Below are 13,196 nucleotides of genomic sequence, written 5' to 3' on the forward strand. Positions count from 1 at the left end.
TCTACGACTTACGGTTCGTCCTATCTCACGTTAGGGGGCGATGTGGAGCAGTTTGGCCACGCCCACTTTCGATTACATTAGAATCACGCGATTTCACACGGGGGACAACTTTCCGTGAAGTTTGGTGAGTTTTTGAATATGGGAAAGCCCTCAAATTTGCGATTTTGGAGTCAGAATAATAATAAGAATTCCACGAAATACAGGAGGCCTTCGCAGCGCTGTCGCTGCTCGGGCCTAATTAAAGCTAAACGACGGAGCAGCAGCAGAGTTTCTATGAGCTGAAGAAGTCTGAAAGCAAATTATAAACTGTCCCTTTATCTCCACCTGCTGGTGCAGCAGAGGTACTTGTTGGAGAGAAGAAATATCCAGAATAACGTTACACTATACTGCCAAAAGTATTCACTCACCCGTCCAAATCTCCCATAAACTCTCCTCTTCAGCCACAGGATAAAGGTCCAGTTGGTTTTGTTTTTACCATGGCCTGGATGACTGAACAGATGTCTCTCCAGGCTAACAGGCAGCTAAATGAGCGCTGGTTTGTTGATTTTAAACGCTATAATAACCTTCTGTGAGGTGAGTAAAGTTGCAGCCTCACAAAGGGCAGAGTGTTAGCGTTCTTTTACGTTTAGCTAGCTGTTAGCCTGGATGAAGAAACTCCTTCCTGTCTCACCTGTGAGGATGTCCTCGATGGCGCCGTCCTTCTCCTCCCTGACCTGAGAAGACACCTGCCTCCTCTTCAGCTCAGCGATCAGATCCATCTGAGGCATCCGGGGCTTCGCCGGAACCTGAAGCATCAAACTGATAATTATTAAGGTTTCCTTGCTGATGTTTTGCTAACAGCCGTGAAACCCGACTCACCGCCTTGTTTCCTGTGCGTTCGGCGCTCGGGGTGAGCTGGTTTTCCTGCTCAGCCTGCTGTGAGAACAAATAAAAACACGATTATCGGCTGAACTACAAACCTGTTTGTTTTTGTGCGTGACCTCTGACCTTAAACGCTTTGATGAACCTGACAAAGACGGGGAAGAACATGGAGGGCGGACTGGTTTTAGGATCCTCCCCGAAGTACTCCACAGTCGACTCGTAGACCTCCTGCGGAACAGAAGCCCGACTCAGAACCAGAACCGCCCAGCGTGGGTTTAGTTAATCAGGTTAAGTGACGCCGACCTGAGCGGTTTTCCCATCAGCCACCAGGGAGTCGAGCAGCTGAGCGTTTCTGCTGAGGAACTCCTGCAGGACGGGATGAGCTTCATCTGCAGAGACCTGAGTCTTCATCGCCTCCATCCCTGCCTGCAGGGCTCGCAGGTCCTGCAGGACGCTGTCCAACCAGACTGCAGAGACGGGTTCGAGGTCAGCCTGAGCGAGAACCGAACTGCAACTGCAGCCGTGTGATGTCAGAGTGCGGGTTTACCGAGCGCAGCCTTGTCCAGGAAGCTCAGCTCGGTGTAGAAGGTCTGCAGCTCCGGGTGTTTGTCCCGGATGGTGTTCACGATGAAGTGCAGCAGCGTCTGCCTGCGGTCCGTTGACTTGGTGTCCAGCAGCTTCGAAGGACGAGTCACAGAACAGGAGGAACTAAATACCTGCAGATATAAACTCTACAAACCAAAGGATCCAGTTTCTCACCAGATCCAGACTCTGCAGGCGGAAGCCGTACGCCGGGCCTCGCTTGCTGCTGTTCATGTAGTTCCCAAACGCCAGGATGATCTTTAAATCATCAGTTTGCTTCAAAATAAAAGCTGAGACATTTTACTGTCCTGTAAATGTTTGTTCAGACCGTTTACCTCGAGGATTTTCTTCAGTTTGCCAGAGGATCTGATGGACATGGACGCTGCGATGACGGCGTTCAGTTGCTGGAAGAGATTCTGGTTTAATCACAGATCCGAGTGGGTCCGTGAGATCCGGTCTGACCTGGACTCACCGGCTGGATGATCTGGACGCTCTGAGGGAAGTTCCCCATGAAGGTGAGCGTTCGGATCCTCTCCTCCACTCCTGGGATTTTCCCAAAGCGGACCATGAAGCGCTCCTCCTCGCTCAGCTCGTCCAGCGGCCGGCCCTCGGCCTCGAAGTTCTGGATCAGTTTCATCTCGCTCTCGGTGGGAACGAAGCGCTGCAGGAGCTCCAGGAAGTCCAGGCTCAGAGCTTCCTGGTTGTACCTGGAGAGACGGGAGTTTAACCGCCGGATCGTTCGGCTGGAGGAGGTGAAGCGTCAAACGTACGTCTCGATGGCGCTGCAGATGTCAGACGCAGACGTTCCCTCCTTCCTCAGAGTGATGGCCAGGTTTTTGGCCCTGTTGGGCTCCAGGAGGGACACTTTGCTGGGAGACTTGGAGGTCATTTTCCTCTGCAGGGTCCCCAGATCCACAGGGGGGGCCTGGGCTTTGGTTTTAAACTGCTCCTCGAACACGTCCATGTTCAGCTCCTGAAACAGAAGCAAGGCTTGGACTCTCTGACATGATCTTAGATTTTTCTGCCTCCTGGTGAAGAAGAACAACCTGATCGAACCTGCAGGACGAGCTCGTCGTCCAGCTCGCTGAAGACGGTTCCCGACACCTGACTGGACTTCAGAACCTCCCAGTTCAGCAGCGGCAGCCGGTATTTAGTCTGAATGGGTTTCTTTTGTTTACAGCCTGGAAGAAAACAACAACAACAGATTCAGATCCTCAGGTTTGACTCCTCCGGCCGTTAAAAGGAAACCTGAAGCAGGTTTGATTTGAAAAGTTGTTTTTTTACACAGAAACTGCAGAGTTTCAGGAGATAATTTGGTCTGAAGTTTTTCCACAGATTCAGTTTTTGCAGAAGGACGACTTGGTGACTCGAAAAATACAAAAAAATAAACATTTCTGTCTCACTGAAGTCTGAGTGTTTGAGATCGTGCTTTTAAAAACCACATGAACAGATCCAGACCCTGCGGAGGGTTCTGGTCCCGGGACACCTCGGGTCCCTCCTGGACCGACCAGAGAGAAGAGCCAGAAGGTTCATGTTTTTGTTTTACGGAGCCTAAATCATCACCATCATCATGAGATCTTCCAGCTGAACAAAAATCTGTACAAATATTTAAAAACCAAAACTGACTGCAGGTTTTTAACTTTCTTCCAAAAGCTAAAATACTTTAAAACGGACCCACCTGTCCCGTCCGCTGCCTGCCGGGTCGTACCACTTCCTGGAGCCCGTGGGGGAGGCGGAGCTAATGGAGGAGGAGGAGGAGGAGGTGGGGGAGGTTGTAGCATCACTGAGTCTGAAGGAGCTTCAGATGAGGAGGAGGAGGAAGGAGGAGCGTCTGTTTCGTCACCTGGAACAATCAGGATCTCATTTAATCAGGTGTGTGTTCACCTGCGCAGACTACAGCAGGTCCAGCGTTTGTTTACGTTGAGTGCAGACCCGCAGGCCAACATATCTGGAAACGCCTTCAAACGGCACCAGTTTCAGGCTCAGTTTCTACATTTTGTGTTTAAATCTAAAGAGTCTGAGGCTGAAACCTTCGGGTTCATCCTCTTCCTCCATCTAAAGGAAGATTATTTCAGGAGCTGGACCTGATCCTGACCTCTGAGCGTCTCCTGATGGACCACCTGGACCTCCAGCTGTCCGGAGGGGGAGCGCTCCACCCGGAGGAGACCCTGCTCCACCAGGACCTGGACTCTGAGCTGCAGCTCCTCCAGGACCTTCAGAGACCTGAGATCCGCTTGTTTGGGTTTCTGGTTCTGCAGCTGGGAGATGGACTCCTGCGACACAGAGACCCGATGAATAAAACCAGAGATCGGGTGACCTCTGACCTCTGACCCTGCTGAATGGCACCTTGAGGAGCTCCGCCTCCTTGTTGGTCTGAAGGAGTTTCTTCTCCAGCTCCGAGACTTTCTCCATCGCCTCCTTCTCCACCTCCTGCAGCCTGGAGTTCAGCTGGAAAACATCAAGTTTCAACTAATCTGAAGGAGGGAAAATATTTAAATTATCATCAACTTTAATAAAAGTTTAAATATTTATAATCAGAACCTGTTTTACTGAACTGACCTGTAAATTAAATATCTGATCAGACGGTCATTAAAGTAAATAACGATCAGTTTTAATATTTATTGTTTTATTCCACGTTTATGAGTCTAATTCTGTATTTTAAACATTTTCTGGCTCTTTTCATTGAGTTTTCAAAGAAGAAAACAGCTGGAAGGTTCCCTCCGGGTCGGGGTGAGTCTTGGTTCTGGAGGAGGACGGAGGAGGAGATGGATCAGAACTGAAGGAACCAGATCCTGGATCCAAGCGGCTGAAACGATCTTCCTCTCAGGGAGCTCCGAGTCCAGCTGCTCCTCCTCATCATAAGGAGTCAGCTGAGGAGCTGAGGAGGTTCAGCATCGGGTCGCCTCACAGGGAGGAGACCCGGGGCAGACCCAGAACTGACTGGAGGTCTGGGTTTCCCTCCTGGACCCGCCACTGTTTAAGGCTGTGTGACTGTAAAGGCCTCAAATAATGACTGCAGGTAACCAGAACTGGATCGTGTGTGTGTGTGTGTGTGTGTGCGTGTGTGTCCTCCACCTGCGTGTTGAGCTCCTGCAGCTCCTCCAGGTGCTCCAGCAGGTGGTTTTTGGACTCTGCGTCCTCCAGCAGAGCTCCGACATCGAACACGTTATCCAGGTAGGCCTGGATCTGAACCAGCAGCCGGTCACTCTCCGTGAACTTTAACCTCTGAAAAAGAATCCCCGACATCAGTCCAAAGATCCGGGAGCGAAAGCCTGCGGAGTCAAAGGTCAGACTTGCCTCCAGGTCGTCGTCCAGCCCGTGCTGCGTGAACTCGTACTGAAGGTGGACTCTGAAGTTCATGTTCTCCACCGAGTGGACCACGATGTTGATGAACTGCATGCAGGCCACCTGAGGAGAAACCAGAGCTGGGATCAGCATCCGAGCTGTTCTTCATCACCCAACGGCCTGCATCTTCTCAGAAATACCAGGAAACGTTCAGGACGTCTGCAGAGAGGCTCAAACAGCTCAGTCTGAGTCCTAACGAGTAAAAACTGCAGCTGAAAGACTTTTATTTTCACAGGAAACGTCTTCGACAGAAGCAGCATCACTTCCTCTGCTGCTGTTTTCACCGAACGGAGGAGAAGAAGACAACTTCTGTCTCAAAATGAACCAAAACTCAAATTCAGACAAACTTTTTCTTCTTCAGACGTTTTGCAAAAAATCTAATTAAACTGAAATAAGTGGAAACTGTTGATCTGTTTGTTTTATTTCCTCCTGAGGGTCATTAAAGTCGTTTTGTTTACCTTCATGAAGGTAAACACCTGAACACACCTCCTGCTCAGTGTTTCCTGTTTGATCCTCGGAGCTGGACCACGTTTATAAAGAACAGAATAAATTATTAACCTCTTGCATCCTGAGCCGGTTAAGAAAGACCTTGACCACCCTTAGAAGGGAGGGGAGGGAGAGGGATTTGCACGTGAGTTCTACAAATCACTGCATGAAGCGAAGGTGAGACGATTCGGTCTGCGAGAACGTCCCGGACGGTCTCAGGTTTACCATGAAGTCGATGTTGTTGTCTTCTTTACGGAAACACTCCGTGAGCTTCTCGAAGCGACTTCTCTCTCCACAAACCTGCGGAACGGAGAATATCAGATCAACCACACACACACACACATCGGGGCGAGGCTGCAGCTTTCAGGATTAAAGCTCCAACAAGCGGACGCTCAGTGGGTTTTATTAACGGATCTTAACGAGGTCCAGTTTCTGAAACCTCCCGCTCCCGTCTGTCTGCATGTTTCAGCCACACCAGGAGAGAGCAGAGGTCAAAGGTCGCTCCTGGTGTTAAAGTCAGTGAAACAGATCTGAAACCTGAGCGTTTGTCAGGGAAAGGGTTAAAGCTGAGGTGAATGTTTTTGGACAAACCAGAAACTCTGAAGTTTAAGTTTCTTAAAACCAGTTCAGTCAGTTTCTCTCAGTGTCTGGAAACCACAGAAGAAGAATGTGTGGCCTAAATATAAACAAACTTCTAGAAAAATACTCAAAGCACAGAAGTTCAGCTAAAAGCATTTAAATCAGAAAAAAATCTGTTCCAGTCATCAGTTTGTTTCCCGTTTTTGTTTTTAAATAATTCAGATTTAAAGTCTGAACATTTCTGAAGAAATGACAGGATCCAAGATGGAGGCAGGCGAAGACGCCGCTGAGACAGTCCAGGACGCAACCGCAGGATGGAAAACAGACGTGGAAAAACCAAACAGCTGGAACATCTGTACCAACCTCCAGATCCAGAAGAAAGCAGCGGTGATAGATGTAGCAGCCCCAAGAGAAGAAGCTGGAGAGAGAGGAACCAGAGTGGAGGCCTCAGAGGTCATCATGTGACCTCCAACAGACCCAGGAAGAACCTCAGAGATCCTGAACAGAACCCTGGGACCCGAGGTTGGAGTAAAGTGGAACAAAGAGGGCGAGATCAGAGTTTATTTCCCTCTCGGCGACCGACCTGACCTCTTTAAAGTTGTTGAAGGCGGCGAGGATGATGTCGTGGCCTCCTCTCACCAAACAGACGGCCGCCAGCAGCTCCAGAACCAGAGCTTTGGTCCTGAGGACGAGACGGGCCGTTAGCTTAATAAACGAGCTGAAACTGAATTTATTCCTCCACGTTTGGCTTTAAAGCAGCTGGGATTTATAAAAAGCAACAACATGAATCCCTTAAAGATGTAATCAGTGATAAATCAGGTAAATCTGGATCTAAAACAAGCTTTGAAATGAATACTTGTGATGTTTTGGATCACCTGGGGTTCCTGTCGTTCAGACTCAGGGTGATCTCGTTGACACAGTTCGGATGCTTCATCACCAGATTAAACCCCGACTGAAAACATTGAATCAAAATAAAAACAAAAAGTTTACCTGCTTTAAACTCTGTTTCCTGTTTGATCCAAATTAAAACTTTACTTCTTTACGTCTTTTAATTTAATAACTTCCAGCAGGAAGTTTAAAGTTGAACTTTTTACTGTTGAAGCTGCAGATTTAAAGTTATTGTGTTGATCTTTAAGTTAGTAAAAACCTTAATCTATCCTTCCTCTAGTTCATTAAAACAGTTTGAGCTTTAATATAGGATGCAGAGAACTAATCAGGGGTCAAAGGTCGCAGTTACCCGGTAGTTCATGATGGCACGTAAACACATGATGCAGAGATGAACGTCGTCTTTCTGACTCTGGGAGCTCCTCTGACCTCGCCTGTTCCAGAAACAACGAGACTGAACGAACGCAGAGCTGAAACCGAGCTGAGAGCTAAACAAAGCTAAAGGCTAAATGTAGCAAAAAATAGCTAAAGGCTAAAAGTAGCAAAACACCAGCTAAATGTTAAAAGTAGTGAAAGGCTAGCTAAAATTAGCAGAATGTTAGCATTATTGGAATTAGCATTAGCACTATTAGCATTACCAGCAGTGTTATTGGCATTAGCATGAAAAGAAGTAGCATTAGCATCAGTAGTCTTAGAACTGGTTTAGCTAGCAGTATTAGAATTAGCATTAGCACTATTAGCATTACCGGCAGTAACAATAGTAGATTTTGCGTTAGTAGTACTACTAACAGCAGCAGTAGGACTAGCAGTCCCTTCAGATCATGCATGTCTGTAAACCTGCAGGACGTGTCCTCAGGTGTGGACGCGGTCTCGGACTCACCTGAGGGTGAACCCTTTGCTCGCCCCGTCTTTGTTCGTCGGCGAGTTACTGGCACTTCTGGATAGGTCTTCTGCCGACCGCTCCCAGGACTTGTTTCTGTCCGAGGGCAGCGTCCCGTTGTCCCAGGTCTCCGTCTCAGACCTGTGGACGATGTCCAGGACAGACGATCAGAGAGGAGACAGACTTCAGCCTCTGAAGACAACAGAGGAGCAGCTGAAACGTACGCAGCGGTGGCGCTGTGAGCAACGGAGAGATAATCCACCAGAACGTTTAGACCCTGGTTATCCTCGTTCAGGAACTCCTGAGCCCAGCTGCAGGAGACAACAGGAAATAAAAAGATGGCCGCCACAGCCGAGCGTCTTAAAGCTGCTGTTTTTAACCGGCCTCACCCGATGTGGTTGGTCCTGAGGGAGATCTCCAGCTCTCTGAGGACCTGCGTGGATTCCTGGACACGTCTCCTAAACTGAGACAACACTTAAAGCTAGAGAGACCAGTGACTGCCTGATAACACTGAAAACCTTAAACAGGAAGTGATGCTTGCGTGTCGGAGGCCGGACAGAAAATGACGCTAAAGAGGCGTTTAGAAAACAATCGAGACATTCTGATCAGCGCAGATGGAAAACCAGGATAAAGATATGTTATGTCTAAAATATGTTAATAAATTAAATTAGATCAGTAAAAATATCATTAAATCACGTTTATATTAAATAAAAAGAATGTTCACCAACAAACAAGCAGTTTTCTGTTTAATTTAAAGTAATTTTAATCTTAAATGTGCTTTTCAGGTAAAGTTACAACATTTTTTATGTCAAAAAGCACCGAAAGTGTCAGTTTATTTTATTTTTTTTTACCCAGGACGTCCCTCAGATTATTTTAAAAAGATTAAAGAGTTTTATTCGGTTGAATCAGTTCAGCCTGTTTTATTTCTGTTTCAGGAAGCAGAACCGTCTCCTGGACCCGGGTTCTCCGGGTTCTCCGGGTTCTTTACCTTACGACTGTTTCCTCCGTGATCCAGAAAACTTCTCAGCTTCTCCAGATAAGCCGACGGAGGATTCCTGACTTGGAATCGTTCCTGCAGGAGAAGCACACAGAGGGGCTGTAAACATGGCCGCCTGTCTGTCTCGTTTGTCTCTCTGGTGGACCGGAGACACGTCCAGGCGTCCCCGGAGGGGGACTCCAGCTGCCTGAGACTGAGAGGATCTGACGGCCACTTTATCAAAACCCCGAAGCTGTTTCCTGAGAGGCAGAGACAACAGGTGTCCTCTGTCAGTCCCTCGTCCTCTGGTTGCTATGGAGACGTACATTATTAATGAGCTCCTCTGAGCTTTTTGTCCCGACAGCAAACAGGAACATCAGGTCAGGAGGAGGAGGGGGGGGGAGGTGGAGGAGGAGGGGGAGGAGAAGGAGGAGGAGGAGGAGTAAAGAAGAAGGAGGAGGAGGAGTAAAGAAGAAGGAGGAGGAGCAGGAGGGGGGAGAAGGAGGAGGAGCAGGAGGAGGAGGAGTAAAGGAGGAGGAGGATGAGGAGGTGGAGGAGGAGGAGGAGTAAAGAAGAAGAAGAAGGAGAAGGAGTAAAGAAGAAGGAGGAGGAGGAGTAAAGAAGAAGGAGGAGGAGCAGGAGGAGGATGAGGAAGTGGAGGAGGAGGAGGAGTAAAGAAGAAGGAGGAGGAGCAGGAGGGGGAGAAGGAGGAGGAGCAGGAGGAGGAGGAGTAAAGAAGAAGGAGGAGGAGGATGAGGAGGTGGCGGAGGAGGAGGAGTAAAGAAGAAGAAGAAGGAGGAGGAGGAGATGGGGGGAGGAGAAGTAAAGAAGGAGGAGGAGGAAAAGGAGGAGGAGAAGAAGGTGGAGGTGATGACCTGTATCTGTCTGGGTTCAACAGGAACCAGGAGTCCAACCCTGCAGGTTTTAGAGGTTCCTCTGGCCGAGGACTACCAGGGTTCTGCAGAACCTGAGGAGCAGAGGAACATCTACGTCCTCCAGGATTGGACACCTCTGATCTTCACCCATCGGGAAGAAGAGACGATCTGACGTACCTGGTCACAGATCAGGTCCCACTTCTTCTCGTTCTCGTACTGAGACAGGATCTTCACCTTGTCCGGAGGAAGGTTCATCGTGTTCTGAGCGAGGAGAACCAGAGAACAGAAGTCAGGAACGGAAAGGAGGACGTGTCCTCTGAGGGACGTGTCCTCTGAGGGACATCAAAGAGATTCAGCCGATCGATCAATAAATGTTGGTTAGATGTGACCAGAGAGGAGCTTCAAAACCAAAATTACAGCAGAAATGTGATAAAATTCAGTTTATTTTATTCGTTTTATGTTGATTCATCTGATGGAGAAAAACTAAAAACAAATAAAATGTCTTTTTACTCAGGATTTTTATGAAGCAAGTTGGTTCATTTCAAAACTCTATAAATAAATAAGTATTTATTAATTTTATATTGAGATAAAATAACAAATAAATGGTTTTTTTACAGTGTTTGCAGTAAATTTGCTGAAATTGTCGACGTGAGTTCGATCGATGCTTTCTCTTATTTTACACTAAAACACAAACAGATGTTGTTAAATAAAAGTCCCGATCTCGGATTAAATGTTTCCTTCCTGCTGCAGCTCTGAGCTCAGAACATTTACATTATCACCCGCCGTGGGCTCCCTGCTGGGAGAAATGCAAACCAGCATTCAAAGCAGAGAAGCTGCTCGAGTTTCTGCAAACAGGCAAACCTGAGGCCTCGTTCTGTAAACAAAACATGCAAATGACCGCCTCACACACACACACACACACACACACACACACGCGTGGTGACGGCGAGGAAGGCGGACATGTTGGCGGCGGCTGCAGACGTTTGAGCTCTGCATCGACTCTAAAACACGTCAGAAAACGTCGTAAAATAAAAGATTTACTGAAGAGACGAAGACAGAAAAATGGACTCATCTTGAAGACGTCCCCGTCTTCCAAACGTGTCCTCCACTCAGACCCTCAAACTTTCCACCAGCTTTCATGAAATGAAGGTTTGTTTAATCCAGAGGTGTCTCATCAGAGAACCGGGACAAGGACAGGGACCGGGACAGGGGCAGGGACAGGGACCAGGACCAGGACAAGGACAAGGACAAGGACCATGACTGGAACCAGGAAAGGGCCCAGGACCGGGGCAGGGACAGGGACAGGGACAGGGAGAGGGACCGGGGCAGGGACAGGGACCAGGACCAGGACAAGGACAAGGACCATGACTGGAACAAGGAAAGGGCCCAGGACCGGGGCAGGGACAGGGAGAGGGACCGGGGCAGGGACAGGGACAGGGACCTTGACAGGGACAGGGAGAGGGACCGGGGCAGGGACAGGGACCAGGACCAGGACAAGGACAAGGACAAGGACCATGACTGGAACCAGGAAAGGGCCCAGGACCAGGACAGGGACAGGGAGAGGGACCGGGGAAGGGACAGGGACAGGGACAGGGACCGGGACCGGGGCAGGGACAGGGACAGGGACAGGGACCATGACCAGGACAGGGACAGGGGCAGGGACCTGGACCGGGACCTGGACCGGGACAGGGACCAGGACCGGGACCAGGACAAGGACCAGGACCAGGACCAGGACAGGGCCCAGGACCAGGACTGGGACCGGGACTAGAACTGGACTGAATCAAACTCAACTTTAACTCAACAGCTGGAGACATGAGGACATCCTCGTCCGTCTCTTTCTTCTTGTCTCCTGAAGACACTTTGCTTCTCGCCCAATCAGGTGTCTCCGTTCAGACGGATCTGCTCACATGAGAGGAGCTCCTTAAAGACCTGATCTGGATCCATCATGGAAGCAGTCCCCCAGACCGGACCGGAGACCCCCATTTGAACCTTTCAGGTTTGGGGTCAGAGACCAAAGTCCAGATCTTTGTTTGAGGAGAACCACCGAGAACCTGAAGACCATCCACAGCCAAGACCATGAAGTCCTGGAGTCAGAACTACAGATGGGTCTGCCCGGAGGTCCTGGAGTAAAAACCAATCCAGACCTCAGTCCTCCTGAACAACGACCCCCAAAATCAGGGTCGGGGACCCGCGGTGGGTCGTGAAACACAAAGTTAGGGTCCTGAGAAGATCTGAAGAAAACTAAATGAACTTTAAAAGTCGTCACTGAAGGCAAAGATGAAAGCAGCAGATAAACGATACAGAATGACAGAACCAGCTGATGTTGGGTTCTCCAGAAGGCGGGGGAACGTTTAGTTTCTGGGTCAGAACATGAAAAGAACCGAGTCATGTTTGGTTCGGGGATCAGAGGCGTCGTGTTTCTTCTGGATGTCTGCAGGAATCTGAACGTTAGAAACCAACTCAGGCATCCTTCCAACAAGCCTTAAACTGAACACTGGTTCTGGTTCTGGTTCTGCTGTTCCCGGACTGAGGCGACAGAAGAAGCCGTCCGGCTGCATTCTGGTCATAACTTCCTTGTCGGGACTCAGATCTGCTTCAGGTCTGAACGTAAAGACTTCCAGGAAGGACGACACGTTGGAGCTTTTTTATCGGATTAAAAGTTAAACTTTGAATAAAACAGAATAAAATCCATCCTGCAGGTTCAGATCTCCTCTCTGCTTGGTTTTATTTTCACTTTTCACCGATTTAAAAGGTTTAAAAGTAGAAAATCACCGTGGCTGATGAACCAAACGCTTCATAAACGTTATTTATGGATACATTTATTTAAAACAGCTGCATATCACCCGCCGCTTTTCATGCTGCAGTTTTAGGATTAGCTGTGGCGGCCATGTTGAATTGAGTCATTAGTCAGTCGTAGGTTTTATTAAATCTGCTCACCGGTTCGTGAGATATTTCGCTGACAGAGACAAGAAATAAGCTCCATCGACACGCAGCTGTTCCACAGCAGGTTAGATACTGACTCTTTCTAAACTTTCCACTGAACCACAGCTTAGAAAGATCTGAACTATCCCTTTAAATGAACAACCAGACTGTGGCTGAAGGAAAAGTCAAAACCAGAACCATCTTGGTAACATTTGGACCTCGTTAAATCAGATTTATTGGTTGGAAACGACTCGGTGTTGGAACTCCTGACTCCTCGGGGCTTTTATTTGATTTTATCTGATTTTATTTTGGTTTTTTTGTCCTCTCTCTCTTTTGTTTCCTGTCCGACGCTCAGATAAGCTCGTCCTGAGACGTGCACATTGTCAGAATATTCCACATTCTTTCTGCTGCGACTCACCAGCGCCGCGCTGAAACGCTCCTCCAGCTCCTCCTCAGGGGGCATCGGGATCTTCGGCCCGGCCCGATGTTTCTCCGGCCCGGAAATCTTCCCCTCCTTCACATCCCTCACCTGAGGAAGCTCCGCACTTCCAGCCGAGTTTCCCATGCTTGGAAATATCCAAAACGACACAGAAATGATCCAAAACTCAGAGTCACTGAAGGGTCCTGCGTGACCTTTGACCTCCCGCTGTCTCCATGACGACCCAACGATGAGGTTCTCCAACAAGCCGAAGAGATCCCTGAGCTTTCTGAAACCTTAGAACGAGGGAAGAGGATCTGCTGCTGGTGACGGAGTGACAGCTGAGGGAGGAGGAGGAAGGAGGGAGGAGGAGGAGATGAAAGAGGA

General features: G+C 48.8%; 1 protein-coding gene across 4 annotated transcripts in view; it reads right to left on the reverse strand.

The window, feature by feature from the left end:
• The window catches only part of fmnl1b (formin-like 1b), a 14,157-nt gene extending 1,007 nt beyond the window's left edge, over positions 1-13,150 (reverse strand). The window contains exons 1-25 of one of the 4 annotated variants that reach the window (XM_017438084.3): positions 12,810-13,150; positions 9,647-9,730; positions 8,607-8,690; positions 8,008-8,081; positions 7,843-7,929; positions 7,619-7,759; positions 7,091-7,172; positions 6,729-6,805; positions 6,442-6,535; positions 5,500-5,574; positions 4,741-4,851; positions 4,519-4,668; positions 3,790-3,891; positions 3,539-3,716; positions 3,122-3,286; positions 2,500-2,624; positions 2,214-2,416; positions 1,916-2,150; positions 1,779-1,847; positions 1,621-1,701; positions 1,409-1,538; positions 1,165-1,328; positions 988-1,089; positions 859-915; positions 671-785 (exon numbers count right to left, since the gene is read on the reverse strand). In XM_017438084.3, the coding sequence (XP_017293573.1) occupies positions 671-785; positions 859-915; positions 988-1,089; positions 1,165-1,328; positions 1,409-1,538; positions 1,621-1,701; positions 1,779-1,847; positions 1,916-2,150; positions 2,214-2,416; positions 2,500-2,624; positions 3,122-3,286; positions 3,539-3,716; positions 3,790-3,891; positions 4,519-4,668; positions 4,741-4,851; positions 5,500-5,574; positions 6,442-6,535; positions 6,729-6,805; positions 7,091-7,172; positions 7,619-7,759; positions 7,843-7,929; positions 8,008-8,081; positions 8,607-8,690; positions 9,647-9,730; positions 12,810-12,956 (2,932 nt within the window). In that variant the 5' untranslated portion in view covers positions 12,957-13,150. Of the gene's footprint in view, positions 1-670; positions 786-858; positions 916-987; positions 1,090-1,164; positions 1,329-1,408; positions 1,539-1,620; positions 1,702-1,778; positions 1,848-1,915; positions 2,151-2,213; positions 2,417-2,499; positions 2,625-3,121; positions 3,287-3,538; positions 3,717-3,789; positions 3,892-4,518; positions 4,852-5,499; positions 5,575-6,441; positions 6,536-6,728; positions 6,806-7,090; positions 7,173-7,618; positions 7,760-7,842; positions 7,930-8,007; positions 8,082-8,606; positions 8,691-9,646; positions 9,731-12,809 lie in introns of those variants that run through there. The other 3 variants (XM_017438083.3, XM_017438082.3, XR_005234282.1) reach the window with 3 other exon arrangements.
• Between the last annotated feature and the right edge of the window lie 46 nt (positions 13,151-13,196).

This window comes from Kryptolebias marmoratus, linkage group LG17 (assembly GCF_001649575.2).
Source record: "Kryptolebias marmoratus isolate JLee-2015 linkage group LG17, ASM164957v2, whole genome shotgun sequence".
Classification (NCBI taxonomy): domain Eukaryota; kingdom Metazoa; phylum Chordata; class Actinopteri; order Cyprinodontiformes; family Rivulidae; genus Kryptolebias; species Kryptolebias marmoratus.